Source organism: Macaca thibetana, chromosome 5 (assembly GCF_024542745.1).
Source record: "Macaca thibetana thibetana isolate TM-01 chromosome 5, ASM2454274v1, whole genome shotgun sequence".
Lineage (NCBI taxonomy): Eukaryota > Metazoa > Chordata > Mammalia > Primates > Cercopithecidae > Macaca > Macaca thibetana.
This window is the reverse complement of record NC_065582.1, coordinates 133,094,198-133,118,895: the sequence shown is the minus strand read 5'-3', so window position 1 is coordinate 133,118,895 and position 24,698 is coordinate 133,094,198. Positions and strand designations below refer to the sequence as shown.

Genomic DNA, 24,698 nt, shown 5'->3' with positions numbered 1-24,698 from the left:
GTTTAGTTATCAGTGATTTACCAAGCAACTATATTCAAGATGTACTCTACTGGACAGTAAATAAGATAACAAAAAGAGATCTTGCCCTATAAATGTTCATATTTTTAATATAATTGATTTTCTTTTGAATTCTAAAAGCATGCCGATGAAGTTTATCCAACAGAACAGTCGCATCACATCCTTTCAAAATGGATTATGCATTTTCATACTTAGAAATTTTGATTCTAAGTCATTGTGACACAAGTAGTACTGAATCTCCTTGAGGTCTATAGAATGGCAAAAACTAATTAGATTTTGCTCCACTTGTGTAGTTTAGTTATTCTCTCAAGACTTTTCTGACATGACTCTCCTTCCTACACCTTTGTCTCAACCCTTGTGAACCACTAGAATCACCCAGGGTATTTTTGAAAAGTACCAGTGCCTAAGCCTTCCACCCAGATCAGTTATCCAGCCTTCTTGAGATGAGGCCAGGCATCATATATTCTAAAGCTTCCTGGGTGATTCTGATACGTGATTTGTGCTGACAGCCTGTCTGTAGCCACAAGGAGGTCCTCTGCCTTCCCTCACAGGCTCATGTTTTGTGCTCCCATGCCTTTGTGCATGATTTTCCTTCCTATCAGAACACCTTTCCTCTCCAGTCCTCACGTCCTCACCATACCCACCCTTCCGGACCCAGTTCAGATGCTATCTCTTTCATTAACTTGGTTTTGAACATCCATGGTCCAAAGTACATTCTGCCTCCCCCGAATTCTTACAGAACTTTTTCTGTCCTCTCAGGTTGCTTTCTAGCTTGCCATTTCTATGTGCATATTTTCCCACCCACTCACCAGTTAACCTGTAAGCTTTTTAGGAAAAGAAATCTACCTTTCAGATTCACCTTTATACTTCATAGTTCTCAACAGTTGTCAAGGAAACATCAAATGAGGAAGAGGGGGGTGAAGGGAAGAACACAGAGGTGGCAGACATCCATCCAGCTCACCTGTGTGCTCTATACCCATCCAGCAATACTGTCTCTCTCCTCTGTCTCACACACACGTTCTCTCTCCCTCTCTTTTCTGAGTACTGGGGGAGAGTGAGGTCTCTCAAAAAGTTTTCTAGATAGATATACATAATCTAAGTTCTATCTGTACATGAATGATCTGGTAGTTGCAATATTGAAAGCATTAACTCGAAATTTGCCAACTACAGCAGGACCTCTACTTCCAGTCCTTTTTACTTTTCACCTGGATTACTGTTACTCTGCTTGTCTTCTCCAGTTTTTCCTCCCTCATCGGTACTACTGTACACCTTCTAACATTAAAGCCTAACTTTCATCCTGTTATTTATCTGCACAAGATGTTTGGCATATTTCCCCATTTCCTCTTAAGTCCAGTCCAAGATCTGCCTCAGTCCTGCAGTCAGTTTCTGATGACCTCTCCAGGCTTAATTCCCACTTCACTCTTTCAAGCCAATGCAGAAGCCAGACTGAACTATTTGGGTTTTCCCTTGTCTGTTTTACACTTGTGAATCTTATCTTGGGTAATAGGTTTAATTCCTGATATTGACTGCCTTTCCCTCCTTATGTGTTCAATTCTCCCCTGTCTAGTTCAATTTCTAATCATCCTTTAAGTCCCCACTAAAAGTTTCCTTCCTCTATTATCACTTAACATTATCTCCAATGCTCTCCCTTCACCATTCCTTTCCACTAGCTCCTGTCCCCAGATCAAAAATCATCTCTTCTTCCACTGAATTCTGAAAGTATTTCTCTCCTGTGCAATGTACCACTTTTTGCCTTATACTGCAGTGATGTTTTGACTTATTTTCCTGAAAACACTAAGAGCACTTAAAGGGCAAATACTGAAGTTTTGCTTATCTTCACCTCCCCATGTGTTTCATAATTTTAAGCTTCATTGATGGTTTCTACTAATAATTAACTGTTGACTGTGAGTGAGTCATTTAATCTGTTGAAGTCTGTTCATAAATCAAAATCATGTTCTAATTCAATAGTCTTAATTTGAGATAGTTTAAATTACATACTCCTGGGACTGCACAAGAAGGTATAAAAGCATAGACCAAAATAGATATTTCTGCATAGTTGCTACAAAATCTGATTTCAGCAATAAATTCTTGCATTTTTGTGACTTATTTGTGTTAGTATAGAGGGAAATGACTATACCCATATCTGCTATCACTGCTGTATCAAATAACTAACATAATTTACTCATTAACTTTTAATTAGTGTAGCACTATTACTATTATTATGGTTGTTATTATTGCTTTTGGAGGGAAGGATCTATTCAATCATCAATTTAATGAACATTTATCAAATATTCATTAGCAAGGCATTTTTCCAGGTGATGGCCTCTCAGAAATGGGAAATGAGAAAAGCTGGTGTAACCAAGAAATATATATACTTTTTGTTGTAACTATTATATACAATCGCTCTCTTTCTCTTTCTTGCCTTATTAGTGGTTCATGCCAGTTTTAGACCACTTATGCTACGGTAAGAGTCAAAGCAAACTATCCCATGGTTGGTGTTTTTTAAAAGCCAAAAAAAAAAAAAAAGCCTATTTAAAAAATTTGTCCAGATAATATATTGGACAGAGTGCAAAGTGCTTCCATTTAATTCTTCTAAAGATAATACACTGGAAACATTTTGGTGGGTGTGAATCACTCAAACAAGCATTCTTCACTCAAAAATAGAAACTTGGCTTATTTGTTCCAGATGTTATACAGCTGCAGGGAAGTTAAAGCCAGTGGTCCTGTTTTCAATGCAACCAAACTCTTATTGCATTTGGAATTTCTTAACCAATGAACTCATATTACTTGTTGTAAGACCTGTACAAGTTTCTTTTTCCACTGTTACCATTCCCAAACAACTGCCTTTCGTGGGAAACATACTTCAGAATTAACGAGTCCACATCTGTGTTGGACAAAGTAAACACATCCTGTTTATCACTGTTTCCACCTTTAATTGATCTTGACCTCTTTAATTTTAAGTGTAAAGTATTTCAAAGAGGGTACATGAAGGAGAAGAAAAGGAGAGCTGAGTTGCTCTTACAGTATTTTACAGCTCTTTAACTACTGGATTTATGAGATGTTCACCTTAGGAAGGATTTCAATAAAAATTGCTAAGAAAAATATTGAGTATAAAAATGTAATTTCTATCAATATGTATTAGTAGTTATTAAAGTAACTAGAGATACTTATTTTGGTTATTTCTTGGTTCTTCCTCAGGTCTATAAGAAATTTTATGTTGGATGCATGAAACACAAAAGATCTTGGATCTTTGAAGAGAGAATAAGTTAAGAAATTTTGTAGCCATGTACAATACATCTTGTCCACAATAATTAAAATATATAAGTGTTTTTCTACTTTTTTTTGAGAATAGAATGCCAGATGTTTTTAGACTATTGACTTTTTGTGGAGATTTCCCTCAAATTGCAGTTCATGAACAACCTGTAGCAGAATCACACTGGCTGCTTATTAAAATATGTACTTCTGGTCCCAGTTGAGGCAGAATCTCTACAAATTGGGCCTGGTACTTTAAAGGAACTCTAGAGATCAGAAAGAAACAAAACAAACAACAACAACTACTACAAAAACCCTCTATCTTCTAGTTGTGACCACTAAAACCCAGGGAAGTTAACTGAATTTATCAAGGTCATGCAGCCAATTAATAGTAAAGCCTAGGACTCTGTTTACTAATGCTGAGACCAACATTTCTTTTCATAAGTCTACTATTAATTTTTACTTTCCATAAGATAAAATTAAAATTTAAAGAAATATATGTATCCAAATGTTGTTGTATGTCTTGCCTAATAATTCTTACTCTTACCACTCATTAACCAAATGCTTGCTCTTTATTCAAGAGGTGGAAAAAAATTTCTTCAAATGTATCATAAAATCTAATCAAAATCTTTCAGAAAAAAAGAGACAAATGTTATATGTCATGTTGAAATCTCATGGTTGACTACTTTGGAAGTTTGAGTTTTAGTTAAAATTATTTCAACCATGTTTAAGCAACAGTTCGCATTCAATAATGATTCCCCAAAGACTGTAAAAACTACAAATCATGACATGCATTCTTGAAATATGCCATTAGTTAAAATACAGCCCTAAAATAGTTTAAATATGATGTCATTCAAAATTGATTCAAATATTTGTTTTGCACATCTTAACAAGCGTGTTCATAATTTAAAATCTTTTCTTATTTATATAGTTTAGACTTCTAAGGAAATGACTCTGGAAATGCTATTTATTAAGTTTTCTGTACTTTGTCCCAACTGATCTCATTTTGACACCCATAAGTAAAGAAGAACCACTAGAGAGAAGGTATGTTGATAAACTATTCTGGTATAGATTCATAATAAATACAGTCCTAAAAACTCTCTGATCCAGTACTTCATTTCACTAATGAGAAATCTGAGACCAAAAAAGAGTATTGTTATTTTGAAGGAGATAGCATTGTGTTAGAACCTGCTAGTTGTCTACTTAAACCTCTCTGCTCCCTGTCTCAGAATACCTGTTTTTAGCTGGGTGCATGGTCATTTGAATTAAGATTGTATTTCCCAGCTTTGCATGTAGCTAATCATCTCCATAAGACTAACTTCTTACAATGGAACATAAGTGAACGTTTGTGCGGTAGCTTTTTGGAAATTCCCTTTAAAGGCATCAGGGGAATGTTCTTTGTACCCTCTCAACCCCATCCATGCATTATGTTTTGAATGTGGTTGTTTTGGCTGGAGACCTATTTTGGCCCAAGAACATGAGGATTACTCTGGCCCAGATGACTGTGGAGCTGTCATTTAAACCTTGGACTGTCACTATCTACACTTACATGTGGAAGAGAAAGCAGCTTCTATCCTGTTTAAATTACTACCTAGGCATTTCTGATATTTGTAGCTGAATCTCATTTCAGGTAATCATCTATTTCTTGCTACAGAATTTTGGTCATGAATTCTTTAAACACATGGTTATTTAGCCTTTTTTTTTTTTTTTGACAGAGTTCCACCTCCCGGGTTCAAGCCATTCTCCTGCCTCAGCCTCCTGAATACCTGGGATTACAGGCATGCACCAGCACACCTGGATAATTTTGTATTTTTGGTAGAGATGGGGTTTCTCCATGTTTGCCAGGCTGGTCTCGAACTCCCAACCTCAGGTGCCCTGCTCACCTCAGCCTCCCAAAGTGTTGGGATTACAGGTGTGAGCCACTGTGCCTGGCCTATTTAGCATTTTTTATGTACAAGGAACTGTACTAAGTGGATATGAAATACAGATTGGATTTTTGACTTTGGTTTTCTAAAAATTTTTGGAAAAGTTTTTATAACCTTTGGCCCATCCTTGTCCATATTCCATGTGTATCACACAATTTTTATTTATTTTATTATGAAAGAAACTTTCTTGCTTTTGGAGTTTATACTGATGCTTTCATGTGAATCATAGTTTTCAAAATTTAAAAATAACAACAAAATGAAACCCACCGATACAAGTCAAACACATAATGACTTCAAGCAAAGTTTCAACTTCCATCCCTAGACATATGACAAATCATAATAAAAAGTCATGATTCAAATGCAGTCTTTGAAAATATGCAAGATGTAAATATTTATCTTTGAACAAATTCAAAATACCATGGGACGTGTCTTTAAAATATTTAAATAAAAGTGTTTTCCAAATTAACACTTAGAAGTACATTAAGAACCAAACCATTTTTAGTGTTGGTCACATACACAGAGAGGTATTAGAATTCTGAGTACAAATGTAAGGTGAGAGTCTCCCTTCTCTAAATGACCCTCCTCCCCACTAACAGTAACAAGTGGCTGGACATCTCCAGTATCGGGGGAAGCACATGCACGGCCTACTGGCTCCCTGGTGCAATTCTATGCTAGGCATGGAGAAGGGTTTCCACTTGTGAGTTCTATTTAAATTCCCCCTAAACTCTTTCTTATTAATTTCTAATAATTTATGAAGCTATGGAGTGGTTTTTAAAAGGTAGTACATGCTCTAAGTTTCAAAGTGCTATTTCCTTTCTAAATTTAACAACTTAAGAGTGTCAGATACTTAACAGATTTTTTTGAATAGTGGCAGAAATACAATAACAGGTGAAGAGATACATAAGTGTGAAAGAGGAATTACCTTTGGGTCCACATTGAGAATTTTTCTGTCTCTTTTGTATCTGAAAAGTAAGCCTTCTGGATTATCAGCAATCACTTGATAGTTGGGACTTGAATTACAAACAGCAATATCAGCGTCCCAGTTGTAAAAGCTATAAAAATAAACATGTATTAGGAATTAAGATGTATAATGCATGAAATTGATAAATATAGTTTAAGAACTATTTGAGGAAGTTCAGTCATAAGATAAGTGGGGAACAAACCTGCCATACAACCATGTAGAACACATTTGAGATGAAAATTCTTGCACAAGAGATTACATTGGGTTATTCTCAAATCATTTAGACACATATATATGATGGTTTTGCATGATTTTCTGGACACAGAAGACCTAGGGCCTATTACAGTACTATTACATTCCCAGGAAGTCAAGATGAAAATTGATGCAATTTAAGGCTATTTGTTCTAGTGCAGGTTCTTCGGGGTATTAAGAGACTGTTTACTGGAAGAGAGGGCACACTAAATCACCTCTTTCATTCAAAACAATTCCAAATAAATTCATTTCTTTCAGGCTCCATTTTTTTCCTCAATAATATGTTTCTCAGGGAGTGAGGAAACTATTTATGTTTGAGTGGTTACCGTGGGCCACACATGAGGTAATCTATGCTATCACAACCCCCATATGAAGTTGCTCTCATTTTATGGACAAAGCAAAAAGACTAGGGGAGGTCAGATAGCATCATTAAAGTCTTGAAACTAATATGCCACAGGGCTAATATTTCAACCCAAATTTGTCTGTTTCAAAGCACACATATGCACTTTCTATTTTTCAATATTGCCTTCAAGCATTTGATATTTATTTATTTATTGAGATGGAGTCTTGCTCTGTATCCAGGCTGGAGTGCAGTGGCGTGATCTCGGCTCACTGCAACCTCCACCTCCTGGGTTCATGCAATTCTCCTGCCTCAGCCTCCCGAGTAGCTGGGACTACAGGTGTGCGCCACCATGCCCAGCTAATTTTTGCATTTTTAGTAGAGATGGGTTTCACCATGTTGGTCAGGATGGTCTTGATCTCTTGACCTCATAATCTGCCCACCTCGACCTCCCAAAGTGTTGGGATTACAAGTGTGAGCCACCATGCCCTGCTTATTTCATTTTTATATTTTGTATGGAAACTTTCTATTTGTTCTACATTCTGTTTTGTACTTACTTGTCAGAATTGAATGTAACACTGTCATATGAGTTGAAAGAATCCTCAATATATTTATACTTTCTTACATATCTTGTAAAATATAAAATAAAAATCTACTTATTTTTATTTATCTTATTCCTACTAACACATTTCTAATATATATTTGCTTTTAAAATGATGGTCACAGAAATAACATAAACCAGGGTGCCTCTCAAATGTTCGTAATGTTTATTTTTAATGATATTCTTCTGATCCTGTTTCTAGGTTTTTTTGCCCTCTATTACTCCCTTTCTTTTTTGAAAAGAGTAAATTTCATTGTTTAAGCTCACTGAATTATATTGTTTTCTGAGGCATCATTATTACCACTTTCATATCATTACCTAAAAGTGCAATGTTTACCCTCAAAATTTTCAATACTTAGAAAAGATTGATTATATAGATCATATATTTATATCAGTGGGAGGGGGGCATATCAGTGAGAAAAAATTTTCTTCCCCTACTACCTTTTCTATGGCCAGGACATAGAATGTCTGCCCTACTGAGGCACAGAGTAAGAAAAAGTAATTTTCCAAACATCTTTGTCTGTTTAGTCAATTCTCCCTAAGAAAACAGGAATGACTATGTGATTAGTGAATTGAGAAGAAGTGTCCATTCATGGCCTTTTAGGCCCTCAACTTAATAAGCCTTCACAAGCGAAGTTTAAGATGGCAGGCTCAGCCCCCAGTGGAGTGATGGCAGGGGATGAGTCTGTAGCATTGGCAGTCAATTCAGTGGATGAGTCTGTAGCATCAGGAGCCAATTTGACTATGCACCCAAGCTGGATTTTCCAATTCAGTTTAATTCATAATGAAAAAGATAATTTGATATCCATCCTACTGACTATTCAGTTAGGATATTGCCAAATTGGAGTGGGGGACATGGGTGTGATTTTTAACTTTACATATATTTCTACCTCAATAATTATTTATGAGATATATAGATATAGATAATTCTACCAAAATACTTGAGTCAGAGATGTGCTTAGAGTGGCATGGTTTATATCACACATTCCTATCTTGTTGCTCAGACCCCAAACTAAAAGTCTTATTGAAGTCCAGGAAGATTTTATATAAATGTTTTTTACACAACAAAAGTAAATTTGTATAGCACATGGTTCTTTTGATGAAGATATTTTGGTTGTTTCATTAATACTTTTGTTCTCCTAAGCAGAGATAGAAACCAGGCTTTATTTCACATGCCAATTATAGTAGCTGATAATTATTAATATTTAAGAAAAATTAATAATTACCTAATAATGGTCATGTGCTAGGTACTATTATAAGTCTAATGAATCTATTATGTCATTTAATCTTTTCACCAAATCCATGGAGTAGGTATAAAATATCCATTTTATTCACGTAGAACTGACAGGAAAATGACATCACTTGGATTCCAATATTAATGACTGACTCCACAGCCTGCACTGACTAATACATGTACTCTTTGTCCCACACACTACTGGTTGTGACTACACTACCTAAAGCTCTGTAGCATATATGACTGCTGATCAAAATACAAATTTTCAAATTTTTCTTGGTAGACCTCCAGACTACAACTATAGTCTCTCTTGCAGTGTAGCCATGTAATAGAAATTTAGTCAATGGAAAAAAGGGCAAAAGTGCTATTTGCCACTACTAGCCTGGGCCCATCAAAACCTTCCATGTTCTTTTTCCCATCCAGCTAGCTGAAATGAAGATGATAAATTTGAAAGCCATTGACATGGTTTGGATCTGTGTCCCTCCCCAAATCTCATGTTGAATTGTAATCCCCAGTGTTGGAGGTGGGGCCTGGCAGGAGGTGATTAGATCATGGAGGCATATTTCCTTCTTGTTACTGTTCTTACGATAGTGAGTGAGTTCTTGTGAGATCTGGTTGTTTAAAAGTGTGTACACCTCCCTCGTCTCTTTCTTCTTCCTGCTCCAGCCATGTAGAGTGCCTGTTCCCACTTTGCTTTCCGCTATGATTGAAAGCTCCCTGAGACCTCCCCAAAAGCATGTGCCGCCATGCTTCCTGTACAGCTTGCAGAACCATGAGCCAATTAAACCTTTTTTTTTTGATAAACGACCCAGTGTCAGATGTTTCTTTATAGCAGTGCGAGAACAGACGAATACAGCTGTATGTGAAAGATATTTGGACTTTGGAGAAACGTAAGGACAAAAGAGTTGAGCTAGTTGAGAAAAATCTCTATTTAATGATTTCCTATGACATCTAGGTTGCTTTAAATCCATGAAATTTTCAATTAAACAAGCATTTAACTAGTACCAAGTATATTCCAGTTAGGTCCTATAATTACGGTTTCTACGAAATAAAACATGTTCCTGGGAAACAGTGGTCTAGCACAATGTTTCTTAAACTGAGATCCATGGCAAATTTCTGGCAGTGTGAATTCTCTCTGAGCAGTTTAATATATGTAAAATATAAATATAGTCAGCCCTTTGTATTCCACAGCTATGGAATAAAAACCCTAGATTAAAAATATTTGGGAAAAAATGTGTCTTTACTGAACATGTACAGGTTTTTTTTTGTCATTATTACCTAAACAATACAGTGTAACAACTATTTATACAACATTTACATTGTATTAGGTATTATAAGTGATCCAGAGATGACTAAAAGCATACAGGAGGATGTTCATAGATTATATGTAAATATTACACAATTTCATATCAGGGACTTGGGTATTCATGGATTTTGCTACCTATGGGAGGCCCTGGAGCCAATTCCCCACGGATACAAAGGGAAAACTGTATATTCTGAATTATTTTGATTATCATTTTATTACTCATTACAGAACTATATCATCTCAGTACCTATCTGTGTGCTTATTATAGTTACCATTGTCTTCATGCCAAATTAAAATAATTGAATTAGGCCTTCAATGGATTATGGCACAGTAGTATGAAGCTGAGTAATTTGTATATATATTTACAAGGTATAATTTTTTAGGACAGAGAAACATTAGTACTTAAGGGAATTTGTACAAACAAAAATAAAACACTCACAAAGATAACTTTTTGTGACATGAAAATATTTTATTGAAAAGTAAAAAGGCCAGAGGGACATCAGCAAGGTAATGGAATAAGAGACTCCAGCCCTCACACCCCCACAGCAACAGCAATTTTAACAATGATCTAGGAATTGTATGCATCTGTGGGAAACCGGAAGTCTAGTGGAGAGATTCTTGAACCCTGTTCATGGAAAAAAAGTTTGAAGATAAACACATTGAGGTGGGTAGCAACAGTTACACTTTACCCACATCACTCTCTTCTAAGGCAGTATAGCCTAGGGCCGAGGGAGATCTCACAGGCCCATGATTTCTCCCACAGGGAGAAGTGAGAGCTGAGTGAGGGTCTAGCTTCCCCAGTCTTATGGAATGGTACCCAAGAGGCTTACATTGGTCTTCCCACTCCCAGATTACTGAGGTGACTGGCATGACTAAATAGTCTTGAGGGGAACTAGGAGCAGGTAAGAAGGGATGAGGCTTCGAAACAACCACCGTGAAGATCTCAAAATATGGCCATATATCCTACTAAGTGGCTTATGGACTCCACCAAGAGGCCCACCCGTGAGCTCTATGGAAAACCTCATCTGCACTGTCCCCTACAGGCTAATTTGCACCCTCTTCATTCTATGTGCACTGCTGAGATGGTGCAAGCAAATACTCACAGAGAGTGCGTGTATATCAGCAGCCAGTTCAACTCTGCAGGACTGGGAAAAGGTACACAAGATTAAATACTTCAGGGCATTGCCATGTGAAAGATAAAGAGGAGGCTCTCAACACCTGGCCTGACTTAACAGGATCAAGAGAAGACATACAATCCCAGGACTTCCTCATAGGAGGAAAAAGGAGCAGTGGGGTGGGCATACCCATAAAAAAGGCCTGAGAGACCCTCAAAATCTCTAGTTAAGCTGACTTGTGAAGGTCTTCTTTGAAGACAGATAGTAACAACTTGAAAATGTGACTGCTTCTTTCAACACAAAACTTTAAAAAGATGAAGAATCAAGGAAACATGAGACGACCAAAGGAACAAAATAAAGTTAATGTGGCTGACCTAAAAGAATTGAAGATTTACAAGTTGTGTGACAAATTATTTAAAATAGTCATCTTATATGAGCTCAATGAGCTATAAAAGAACACAGATTTACAACTAAATTAAATCAGAAAAGCAGTACATAAACAAAGTGAGAAATTCAACAAAGAAATGGAAATCATAAAGCTGAAGACTACAATGATTGAAAAAAAAAATCAACAGAGAGCTACAACAGCTAATTTGGTCAAACAGAAGAATCAGCAAACTCAAAGGCAGATCATTTGAAATTATCCATTAAGAGGACTAAAAAGACAAAGAATGAAAAAGAGTGAAGAAAGCCTGCATTACTTATAGGATGCCATCAAATGAGATGGTATGTGTAATATGAGAGTTCCAGAAGGAAGAGAGAAAAAGAAAGGAAAATAAAGTTTACTTAAAGAAATAATGAGATAAAACTTTGTAAATCTTGGGAAAAATTGAACATCAAATCCATGATGCACAAAGATTCCCAGATAGGCTAAACATCAATTGATCTTCACTGAGACACATTCTAATCAAATTGTCAAAAGTCAAAGACAGAGGGAATTTTGTAAGCAGCAAGAGAAATGACTCATCATCTACAAAGGGAACATTCCCCTCTCCCCAAATAATAAAACCATTAGCAGAAATCTGAGTAGAATTTTTATAGGTCAAGAGAGAGTAAAACAATGTATTTAAAGTGCTGAAAGAAACAACAACAACAACAAAAACCTGACAACAAAGAATAATTTACCTGGCAAAGCTATCCATAAAAAATGTAGGAGATAAAGACTTTCTCTGATGAACAAAAATCAAATAAGTTTATTACCACTATACCTGCCTTACAAGAAATGCTACAGGATGTTCTTCAAGATAAAACAAAAGGACACTCAGTAAAAACATGAAAACATAAAAGTATAAAACTTAGTGGTAAAGACAAGTACATACTCGAATTCAGAATTGCCGAGACCAGCTCAGTCGGGGAAACCCTAACCTAGTGGCACTAGAGGAATTAAAGACACACACACAGAAATATAGAGGTGTGGAGTGAGAAATCAGGGGTCTCACAGCCTCCAGAGCTGAGAGCCTCCAACAAAGATTCACCAACATATTTATTGACAGCAAGTCAGTGATAAGCATTGTTTCTACAGATTATAGATTAACTAAAAGTATTCCTTACGGGAAACAAAGGGATGGGCTGAAATAAAGGGATGGGTCTGGCTAGTTATCTGCAGCAGGAGAATGTCCTTAAGGCACAGATCACTCATGCTATTGTTTGTGGTTTAAGAACACCTTTAAGCGGTTTTCCACCCTGGGTAGCTCAGATGTTCTTTGCCCTCATTCCGGTAAAACCACAACCTTCCAGCGTGGGGGTCATGGCCATCACGAACATGTCACAGTGCTGCAGAGATTTTGTTTACGGTCAGTTTTGGGGCCAGTTTATGGCCAGATTTTTTTTTTTTTTTTTTTTTTTTTGAGACGGAGTCTTGCTGTGTCGCCCAGGCTGGAGTGCAGTGGCCGGATCTCAGCTCACTGCAAGCTCCACTTCCCGGGTTTTTACGCCATTCTCCTGCCTCAGCCTCCCGAGTAGCCGGGACTACAGGCGCCCGCCACCTCGCCCGGCTAGTTTTTTTCATATTTTTTAGTAGAGACAGGGTTTCACCGTGTTAGCCAGGATGGTCTCGAACTCCTGACCTCTTGATCCGCCCGTCTCGGCCTCCCAAAGTGCTGGGATTACAGACTTGAGCCACCACGCCCGGCCTATGGCCAGATTTTGAGGGGCCTGTTTCCAACACAGAATCCTCTAATACTATAATGATTATGTAAGGATAATTTTTAATGCTAATGTAATCTACATAAAAAAGTATTAAAAATAACTATAGAATAACTTGTTAATGAACATACATTATAAACAGGTGTAAATAGGGACATGATATCAATGACATAAAATGGAAGGAGACGTAAAAGTGTAGAATTTTTGTTTGTGATCAAAGTTAAGTTTTATAAGTTCAAAATAGCCTGTCATAACTATAAGATGTTTTATGTAAGCTTCATTGTAGTCATACAAAAAACAAAACACCAGTAGCAGATAAACAAATATTAAAAAATGCACAATCAAAATATAATACCGCAAAAAATTAACAAATCTCAAAGGAAAATAGCAAAAGATAAAAAGGAGAACAAGAACTACAAAACATTTTGAAAACAATGAAATGGCAATAAAAGTCCTCACCTATCAATACATACTGCAAATTTAGATGAATTAAATTTTCCAGTCAAAATAGAGAGTGACTAAATCAATTTTTTTCTAAAAAAGATCCAACTATATGCTGCCTGCAAGACATTCACTTTAGGTTTGAAGACACATATAAGACAAAATTAAGGAATAGAAAATATTCCTGAGGCCAAGGTGGGCAGGTCACTTGAGCCCAGGTATTTGAGAGACCACCCTGGAAAACATGGTGAAACCATGTCTCTACAAAAAATGCAAGAACATTAGCCAGGCATGGCGGTGCACAACTGTATCCCCAACAACTCAGGAGGTTAAGGTGGGAGGATCAATTGAGCCTGGGATATTAATGCTACAGTGAGCTGTGATCACACAACCGCACTCCAGTTTGGGCAACAGAGTAAGACTCTGTCAAAAAAAAAAAAAAGGAAAGAAAGAAAGAAAGAAAAGAAAAAAAAAGAGATATTCTATGCAATGATAACTGAAAAAGAAAAAATAGTTATTCTTAGACAAAATAGACTTAAAACTGTCAGATGAAATAGGAAGTTATTGTATAATGACAACGAGATTAATTCATCAAGATGAATTAATAGAGATGTATCACTCAATGCTGGAGCACCTAAATGTATAAAGCAAATATTAATAGAACTGAAGGAAGAAACCAACAGCAATACAATAACAGTAGAAAACATCTACCCCCACTTATAGCATTGGATAGATCACCCAGACAGAAAATCAATAAAAAACAGAGGATTTGAAGAACAAAGGGAAGTAACAGATATAGGACATTATAGATGTAGAACATTTCATCCAACAGCAGCAGAATATACATTCATCTCAAGGACACATAGAACATTCTCCAGAATAGATCGTATCTTAGGTAATATAACAAGTTTTATTTTTTTCATCTTATGTTTTATTTTTTATTTTTATTGTTTTAATTTTTATTTTAGGTACAGGAGCACATGTGCAGATTTGTTATGTAGGCAAACTCGTGTTATGAGTGTTTGTTGTACAAATGATTTAGTCAGGCATGTACTAAGCCCAGCACCCAATAGTTATTTTTTCTGATCCTCTCCCTCTTTCCATCCTCCACCATCAGGTAGGCCTCAGTATCTATTGTTCCCCTCTTTTTGTCCATGAGTTCTCATCATTTAGCTCCCAATTATAAGGGAAAACATATGATATTTGGTTTTCTGTTCCTGCATTAGTTTGCTAGGGTAATGGCCTCCAGCTATATGTTCTCACAAAAGACATAATCTTGTTCTTTTTTATGGCTGCATAGTGTTCCATGGTGTGGTGTATATGTACTATGTTTTCTTTATCTTGTTTACCATTGATGGGCATTTAGGTAATTCCATGTCTTTGCTATTGTGAATAGTGCTGCAATGAACATACACATGCATTTATATCATATAATGATTTACATTCCTTTGGGTATATATCCAGTCATGGGTATTTCTGTTTTTGGGTCATTGAGGAATCACCACACTATTTTCCACAATGGTTGAACTAATTTATACTCCTACTAATAGTATATATGTATTCCCGTTTCTCCACAAGTCCATCATTATCTTTTATAGGTTGGTGCATAAGTAATTATGTTTTTGTCATTAAAAATAATGGTAAAAACTACAATTTTGCACCAACCTAATTTTGTTTTGACTTTTTAATAATAGACATTCTGACTGGTTTGAGATGGCATCTCATTGTGGTTTTGATTTGCATTTCTCTAATGATCAGTGATGTTGAGCTTTTATTCATATGCTTGTTGGCTGCATGTATGTCTACTTTTGTAAAGTGTCTCTGTTCATGTAGTTTACCCACTTTTTAAGGGGGTTGTTTGTTTTTTTCTTGTAAATTTAAGTTCCTTCTAGATAATGGATAGACCCTTTGTCAGATGCATAGTTTGCAAATATTTTCTGTCATTCTGTAGGTTGCCTATTTACTCTGTTGATAATTTATTATGCCATGCAGAAGCTCTTAGGTTTAATTAGATCCCATTTGTCAATTTTTGCTTTTGTTACAATTGCTTTTGGCATCTTTGTCATGAAATCTTTGCCTGTTTCTATATCTAGAATGGTATTGCCTAGCTTGTCTTCCAGGATCTTATAAAGTTTTAAGCATTACAGTTTAGTTGCTAATCAATTAGAGTCGATTTTAGTATATGATATAAGGAAGGGGTTCAATTTCAATCTTCCGCTTATGGCTAACCAGTTATCCCAGCATCATTTATTGAATAGGGAATCCTTTCCCCAATTGCTTGCTTTTTTAAAAAAAATCATATTTGTCAAAGACAAGATAGTCATAGGTGTGTGGCCCTTTTTATAAGCTCTCTATTCTGTTCCATTGGTCTATGTGTCTGTTTTTGTAGCAGTAGCATGTAGTTTTGGTTACTTTAGCCCTGTAGTATAGTTTGAAGTTAGGTAATGTGATGCCTCCAGCTTTGTTCTTTTTGCTTAGGAATTTAAGCAGATGCAGTTATACCAAGTACAATTTCTGACACAATGATATAAGACTAGAAATAAATAATGTGAGGAAAGTTGGAAAACTCAGAACTTCGTGGAAATCAAACACCGCATTCCTAACCAACCAATAAGTCAAGGGAGAAACCAAAAGCTAAATAAAAAATACATTGAGATACATTAAAATGGAAACATGATATACCAAAACTTATGAGATTCAGTAAAAGCACTTTTAAGAAGGGACTTCACAGTGATAAATACCTATATTCAAAAGAAAATCTCAAATAAATAATCTAAATTTATATGCAAGAAGCTAGAAAAACAAAAAGCTAAGCTCAGAGTTAAGCAGAGGGAAGGAAACACTAATGATCAAAGAAGAAATAAATGAAATAGATACTAGAAAAACATTAGAAAAGACAAATAAAACTAAAAGCTGGCTTTTAGAAAAGATAAATAAAATGGACATATCTTAAGTAGACTAACTTAAAAAAGAGAGAATGCTCAAATAAAGTTAGAAATGAAAAAGAAGACCTTTTGTTTGATACCACAGAAATACAAAGGATCTTAAGAGACAATTATGAACACTTACCAACAAATTGGATAACCCAGAAGAAATGGATACATTCCTGGAACCATCCAACCTAACAAAACTGAATCTTGAAAAAAGAGAAAATCTAAACAGACAAATAATGAGTAAGAAAGTTGACTTAGCAATGAAAAAAAAAAAAAAGCTTAGAAACAGATATCTTCACTTGTGAATGCTTCCAAACATTTAAAGAAAAATTAACACCAATCCTGCTAAACTCTTAGAAAAGATTGAATAGGAGGGAATATTTCAAAATTCTTCTTATGGGGCCTACTTTATCCTGATACAAAAGCCAGACAAAGAATTCACCTACAAAGACAATTATAGACCAATAACCCTGATAAACATAGATGAAAATTCTTCAACAAAATAATAGCAAACAAAATTGAATGGTGTATCTAAAGATTATACACTATTTACAAATAGGATTTATCCTTGGGATACAGGGATGGCTCAACATATGCAAATAAATAAATGTGATATATCACCATATGATAAAAATCACATAATCTCCATAGATGAAAAAAAAGCATTTGACAAAAGTTGACATCCTTTCATGGTAAAAACTCTCAATAAATTAATACAGAAGGAATGTACTTCAGCACAATAAAGGCTATATATAACAGCTACAGCTAACATCATATTAAATGGTGAAAAGCCGAAAGCTTTTTCTCCAAGATTAGGAACAAGACAAGGATGCCTACTCTCACCATTTATATTAAATGTAGTACTGTAAGACATAGCCAGAGCAAATAAGAAACAAAAATAAATGAAAGACCTTCAAATTTGAAAGAAAAAAATACAATTGCCTCTGTTTGCAAATGATATGATCTTATATACAGAAACCCTTATTGACTTGACCAAAATATTGTTATAATTAATAAAAGAATTCAGTAAGGTTACAGGATAAAAATCAACAATAAAAGTTCAGTTGCATTTATATACATTAACAATAAACTCTCTAAAAATGAAATTAAGAAAATAGTAACATTTATAGTAGCCTAAAAAACAAACTTAAAAATAAAATTAACCAAGGAGGTGAAAGATATATACACTAAAACTAGAAAACAATGATGAAATAAATTGATGACATAAAAAATAGAAATATATCTTATGTGTATGTATTTGAAGAATTAATATTTTAAAATGTCCATATGACATCAAGCCATCTACAGATTCAATGCAAATTTTGCCTTAAAAGAGAAGGAAATCTGCCATTTGTGACATCATGGATGGACCTGTTGGGCACTATGCTAAGTGAAAAAAGCCAGACAGAAAGGCAAATATTGTTTGATCTCACATATATGTGGAACCTAAAATAGCCAAAATCATAGATGCAGAGAGTAGACTGATGGTTGCAGGGGGGTGCCCGGAGGGTGATATGAGGATATGTTGGTCAAAGGGTTGAGTACGTGATTGGTGATCTAATGTGTAATATGATGGCTTATGAGTAATAGTATAGTACTGTAGGTCCTAAGTTTGCTCAAAAGAAAAAGAAAGAAAGAAAGAAAGAAAGAAAGAAAGAAAGAAAGAAAGAAAGAAAGAAAGAAAGAAAGAAAGAAAGAGAGAGAGAGAGAGAGAGAGAGAGAGAGAGAAAGAAAGAAAGAAAGAAAGAAAGAAAGAAAGAAAGAAAGAAAGAAAGAAAGAAAGAAAGAAAGAAAGAAAGAAAGAAAGAAAAGAAAGAAAAGAAAGAAAGGAAGAAAGGAAGGAAGGAAGGAAGGAAGGAAGGAAGGAAGGAAGGAAGGAAGGAAGGAAGGAAGGAAGGAAGGAGAAAGAAAGGAAGAAAGAAAAAGAGAAAAGAAAAGAAGGAAGGAAAGAAAATGGTAATAATGTGAGGTGATGGATGTATTAGCTAGCTTGATTGTGGTGATTATTCACAATGTATACATATATTTCCAGTTGTAAACCTTAAATATATATAATTTTTAAATAAAATGGAATATAGAAGATTTTATATTAATCATGGTGACATTTAAGTATTAAATTTTTTTTTTATCTTTGTGTAGCCAGCCGGTAAAACAGATGACTCTATAACTTTATTTTCCAAACTAGGACGCTATTGCGAAAGACAGGGCCTGTTACTAATACTTGTGCCAAGACAAGAGTAAGCCTGGACTATCCTGGGCAATCAGATGTGTGGTCTCCACAACTATAAATCATTTAAACACTGCTGAAGTAGAGTTGATATATTCAATGTTTCTGTGAAATGCTTCCAAAGTTTTTCCATAGATTTGCCAAAAATACGGTAGAGATGTTTAAACAATGCAAAAACATGTTTTCTTATGGTTGATCCTTTTTATTTTATTTTATTGCTGTGGAAAAATTATATTACATGGAATTGCATTTATGGTACAGAGAGATGAAATTTAATCTAGAATAATAAATATTCACGTTCTTTTTTCTATTTTCAAATAATATCAAGGCAATAATACATTCTGTAATAGACTAATTTTTTGAAATGTTACAGTCCATATAAAAATATAAGTTTGATCAGTTATTTGGGTTGATAAGAATATGAAATCTAAAGTTCAGTGTTGCTATAAGTCAGTTAACTTGGCTCCTATATATGACTATATATTGTATCTCTAACCTCAATCTGAAATTTAATAAATGGATATGCCATTTAGGAAAATACAGATAATGGTTGAAAAATCTACTACAATCTTTATAAAAATAATTAAGAAAATTAAGAGTTATGGCAACAGACAGAAGGTTCAGTCAGAAGGTTCATTTAGTTCATTGGGCCATTTAGTTATGTATTATTATTAGTATTTTACAGGAGAGAAAAATTGAGGCTACAGAATGTGCTAGGTATTATATAGCAGAATGGGCATTCAGTCTATATTTTAAGATGATTTTTCTCATGGCTGGACTTTGCTAATTACTACCATATGTCAGATTTGTCAGGCTAGGCCAAAAGTCCTGCTAGCCTATGGAATCAGTAAAGATTCCCCCCTAAGAGCAAACCACAGGGAGAGGGAAGGTAAGGAATAAACTCCCAGGTGGGACTTTTGAAGCCAATTGTCTCCTTACAGTTGAAACAGCAGCCACAAAGAAACAGTTGTTTCCTCTCAGGGAAGGTACAGGGTGACTTCTGTTGAAAACTTGGCTTACTTCACTATGTGTGCTAAGAGTAGGATTGAAAACCTTCGAGCTTGGCACTAGGCCAGGGATGTATGTGTGTGTGTGTGTGTGTGTGTGCGCGTGCGCGTGCATGTTAAAATTAGCTAAACCAGTTAGCTAAAACCAGGATGGTGATTGAAATAAAACCTCCCTGTGCAGTCTTTTTGTGTTCCTGAGCCCCCTCTTGCCTTGCACTGATCATTGGCATGCTATGGCTATGGAATGAGTTGATTCTTGTAGGAGTAATTGCTTGTGCAAGTACCAGGGTTAACACCTGAGTGAGACATGGCCTGCTTCAAGTTTGATGGAACTGGTAATCTGGTCCAGAACATCTCTAAATACTTGACATTGTTCATGTCAATTTTGCCAATTGTCTTGTTTGAATGGGGTGCTCCCCACCTCAGAAACAATCATCGTCATGCCTCCCACTCAATTGGTCCATCTTAGAAGTTCTAAGGGAAACATTTAGGTAAATAAGGATCTTTGGAGGTTTTCTGGCTTCAAAGTAGTTCTGTCCAATTTTTTCCTGCAGACCTACAGGAAAATTGTTGCTTAGAGGTCACGCAGCTTAGGGTGAGGCAAGGAGCCAAGCAAAGTGCCTGTGAAGCCATGCTAATTCACTCACTCACTCACTCATTATTATGTCTTTTCTCATTTAAAATCAATGGGGAGGATATTCTATGGGATGGGCACACTTTTAGGTATTTGGGACAGAATGAGAAAAAAGATACAGTTCCTGCCTTATGAGTCCACTGCTTAATAGGGAAAACCCAGATAATCCTAACAATATAAGTATGCCTGGAATGCTATGAAAAGACACAGGAGAGAAACCTTGTCCAGACCGAGGGGTAAAAAAAAAGGACAGAATAATAGCTCTCTGGAGGGAGTAATGCTACAGTTGAACCCTAAATCAGCAACAGGACTTAGTCCAGAAAAAGGGGTGGGATTGGGGATGGAAAAATGGCCTTCCAACTAAGAAAGATGGCATGGGGAATGCATGCTTTTGAGAAACTGAATGGAGAACGCTGGAAATGGAGTGGCTAGCAAGTCAATATCAGTGGAACAGAAAGTGTAAGCAGGTGTGTCTGAGTGAGAAAACACAATTTTTTTCCCTCCACTCTCACCCACAACAATCAACATAGAAGATTTCTGTGACCCAATGTGTGGGAGGTTTTCCCCAAACACCAGCAAGCAAGCAATTTTGTACGTGGGTGTCTTATTTCAGTTTAATTCTGACACTATCTACCTGGAGATAGTGTGAGATACCACAGGTTGAAGGTTCAGTCCTCAAGACCGCTCCGCCCACATCATCCACTTCAGATGTCAATCACAAGCTTTAAGTTTTTTTTTTATCTGTGCTTCCAACGGATTAGCTATTAATTAGAAATCCCATGACTCCCTCCTTGGCTTCTACTAACTTGCTACAGCAGCTCACATAACTCAGAGAAACACTCACATTCACTGGCTTATTATAAGGATATTACAAAGGATACAGATGAAGAGATGCATAGGGAGAGGTATGGCAAAGGCTTCCACACCCTTACTGGGAACTTCTACATGTTCAGCTATCCAGAAGCCCTTTGAACCCTGTCCCTTTGGGTTTTTATAGAGGCCTAATTAAATTGGCATAATTTATAAAGCCAATGGTCATTGGTGATGTACTTAACCTTCAGCCCCTCTCCCGCTTCTACAGGTTGTTGTAAGGGGGTGGGATGGGACTGAAAATCACAACCATCTAATCAAGCTTTGTTCTTTCTCGTAATGCACCCATTCTGCAGTTACCTAGGGCACCCAAACACCAGTCATTCATTAGCATACAGAAAGACATTACTTTGAAGAGTCCAAGAATTTTAGGAGTTGTATGCCAGGAGATGGGTATGAAGACCAAATATGTATTTCATAATATTACAGTGTATAAGAAATGAGATTGGAGACATACCCACAGAACAGATCTCAGAAGGCCTTGTTTACTACATCAAACAATATGAACTTTATTCTGCAGGTATATAAGGGCATCTGAGGGTGTAAGCAGAAAAGAGAGATGCCGAGATACGCAGTTCCTGGTCCATCCTGGCAATGGGTAATGAATGGATTGAAGAGACTGGAGGCAGAGAGAGCTGGAAATCAGGAGACCAGTTTAGAATCTGTCTCATTAACCCAGGCTAGAATGGAAAAATGATTGTACATTATGGAGTTGGAGAAAATGAGATACTTTTAGGAAATATATAGAAGATAGCAATTATAGAAGTCATTATTGAGCAGTATTATAGATGACGCCTAGGTTCCTAGCTTCAGAGACTGGATGGGTAGTGGTACCATAGAGACCGGATAGATAGTGGTACCACAGGGATAGTGGTGCTATCGAGACTGGATGGATAGTGGTGCTATCGAGACTGGATGGATAGTGGTGCTATAGAGACGGGATGGATAGTGGTGCCACAGAGACTGGAGGGGTAGTGGTGTCATAGAGACTGGATGTGTAATGGCGCCATAGAGACTGGAGGGATAGTGGTGTCATACAGACTGGATGAGTAGTGGTGCCATAGAGACTGGAGGGATTGTGGTGCCATACAGACTGGACAGGTAGTGGTGCCACAGAGACTGGAGGGATAGTGGTGCCATAGAGACTGGATGAGTAGTGGTGCCATAGAGATTGGATAGATAGTGGTGCCATAGAGACTGGATGAGTAGTGGTGCCATAGAGATTGGATAGATAGTGGTGCTATAGAGACTGGATGGGTAGTGCTGCCATAGAGACTGGATGGATAGTGGTGCCATAGAGACTGGATGGATAGTGGTGCTATAGAGACTGGATGGGTAGTGCTGCCATAGAGACTGGATGGATAGTGCTGCCACAGAGACTGGATGGATAGTGGTGCCATAGAGACTGGATGGGTAGTGTTGCCATAGAGACTGGATGGGTAGTATTGCCATAGAGACTGGATGGGTAGTGTTGCCATAGAGACTGGATGGGTAGTGGTACTATCACTTAGGAATGTTAGAAGGAAACACCTTGTCAATGCCTGCACTTTCTATGAAGGGAAATTTTTCCCAAGCATGTCTGACCTATTGCTCTACTGATTTGATGGGAAATAGAAAAATAGTGCACTATGAAGAGACTTTATGGAACATCAACATTTAGGAAATGTGTAAGGTCCTGAGAAGATAACAGAAATTTGCACACAAACATACAAGGAGAGTTATGATAGAATAATACTATGAGGACAGAAGGGAATATGAGGTACAAAAAAATACTGGGGAGATACCCATCATCAAATGCAGGAAAGGAATGGTAAAATGAACATCAAAATTTGGTAGCTGTTATTGGTAACTGTCCTCTTAGGGACCAGTGTATATTTATCTTAGACTAAAGAGATTTTATGGATAAGTAATCTTTGCTGTTACTACTGGAATTATAAGATTAAAATTCTGTTCTTTAAAAATAACAAACATTCTTTGGCTTAATATATTCTCTCCTTCCTGCAAGGTTTTGGCAACTCAAATTTTATGACTATGAAAATACTTTGAGCCATTGCAACCTCATCCCTCACCTTTACATTATGAATATTGAGATGCTCTTTAGCTTTATTGATCTTTTTTGTGAGTAGTCAGAAATTCTGTGTTATAATCACCATACTTTTCCTTCATATCTGTGGATAAATGTCTAGGCTTTGCTAGAATAGTAATTTTCCAGTTATGACTGGACATGACAAAATAAGAATTTTCATTAAAAGCAATGAGTATAATGGGAGAGAAAACCATAGTTGGGCTTGGGTCCTAGGTATCAGCTAGAAAATTCAGGAGTACAGGTTTGTTGTGAGAGATACTGGCCACTCTTTCAGGCTCAGACACTGTGGCTGTGCCTGTGGTGGAATGGCTCTGAATGTGTGAAAACTAAAAAGAGATGTGCAGTTAAACAGCATAATATTATAAATGAGCACAGTGCACCTAGGTTTAAGCAGCTTGGAACTATGATGAAGGAACAGAACAGAACACTGGGGGAGAGAGACTTCCTTCTCTATTGCTGTATCTGCAGAGAGATCATCAAGTCAGCAGTGGAGCACCAGGTCACTAAAGTAACTTTCTTAAGTGGACAGGAATTTGCTTAGGTGGATACGTTATCAAGTTTAAGTGGTAGTGCTGATAGATGTAGTAGCTAGAATTGAAAATATCACCTGTGATCTATCCCTTCTGGCATTGCATTCACAAGTATGTTATATGCTTTGGTAAAAAGGACTTTGCTGACTTTGTCAGTTTACTAGTCATTTGACCTTAAAATAGGACAATTATTCAGGTAGGAACAATGTAATGACTTGAACTCTTAAAAGCAGCAGAGGAAGGCAGAAGCAGCAGGAGAAATTCAAAGCATGAGAAGGATTTAACACACTGTTGCTGGCTTTCAGATACAGGGGCCACGGGACTCAGTCCAATAGCCAGAAGGAACTAGATTTTGCCAAGAATCTAAATGAATTTAGGAGCAGATTCCTCCCCAGAGCATCCGGAAAGAAATGCAGCTCTGCCAACACCTTGATTTCAGCCTTGTGAGACCCTGAACTGAGAATCCAGCCACACAATTCTGGATTTCTGACACACAGAACTGTGACGTGATAAATGGGTGTCATTTTAAGCCACTAAATTAGTGGTAATTTGTGACTTAGCAGTAGAAAACCAATATATTAGAACTTGGAGGGGTCTTGGTTTTACCTTAAGGGAGTGTGTTGAAGAGGAAACAAACATTTTAGGATACTTGGGATGTTGGGATGGACCAGAGGCTCAGAATTTATTTTGAATGTTGAAAGGAATTTGACCTCATTTTGTACTTAAGGTTGGGGAATCAGGAATATAAGTTATAATTATAATATAATCATGGAGAAATAATAAAAATAACACTGAAACAGCACAAACTAAATTAGTGTTGA

At 36.5% G+C, this 24,698-nt stretch overlaps 1 protein-coding gene across 1 annotated transcript in view; it reads right to left on the bottom strand.

The window, feature by feature from the left end:
- The window catches only part of CFAP299 (cilia and flagella associated protein 299), a 650,508-nt gene that overhangs the window by 13,117 nt on the left and 612,693 nt on the right, over positions 1 to 24,698 (bottom strand). Inside the window, exon 5 of the mRNA XM_050792019.1 lies at positions 6,118 to 6,247. Coding sequence (XP_050647976.1) covers positions 6,118 to 6,247 — 130 coding nt within the window. The remainder of the gene's footprint in view (positions 1 to 6,117; positions 6,248 to 24,698) is intronic.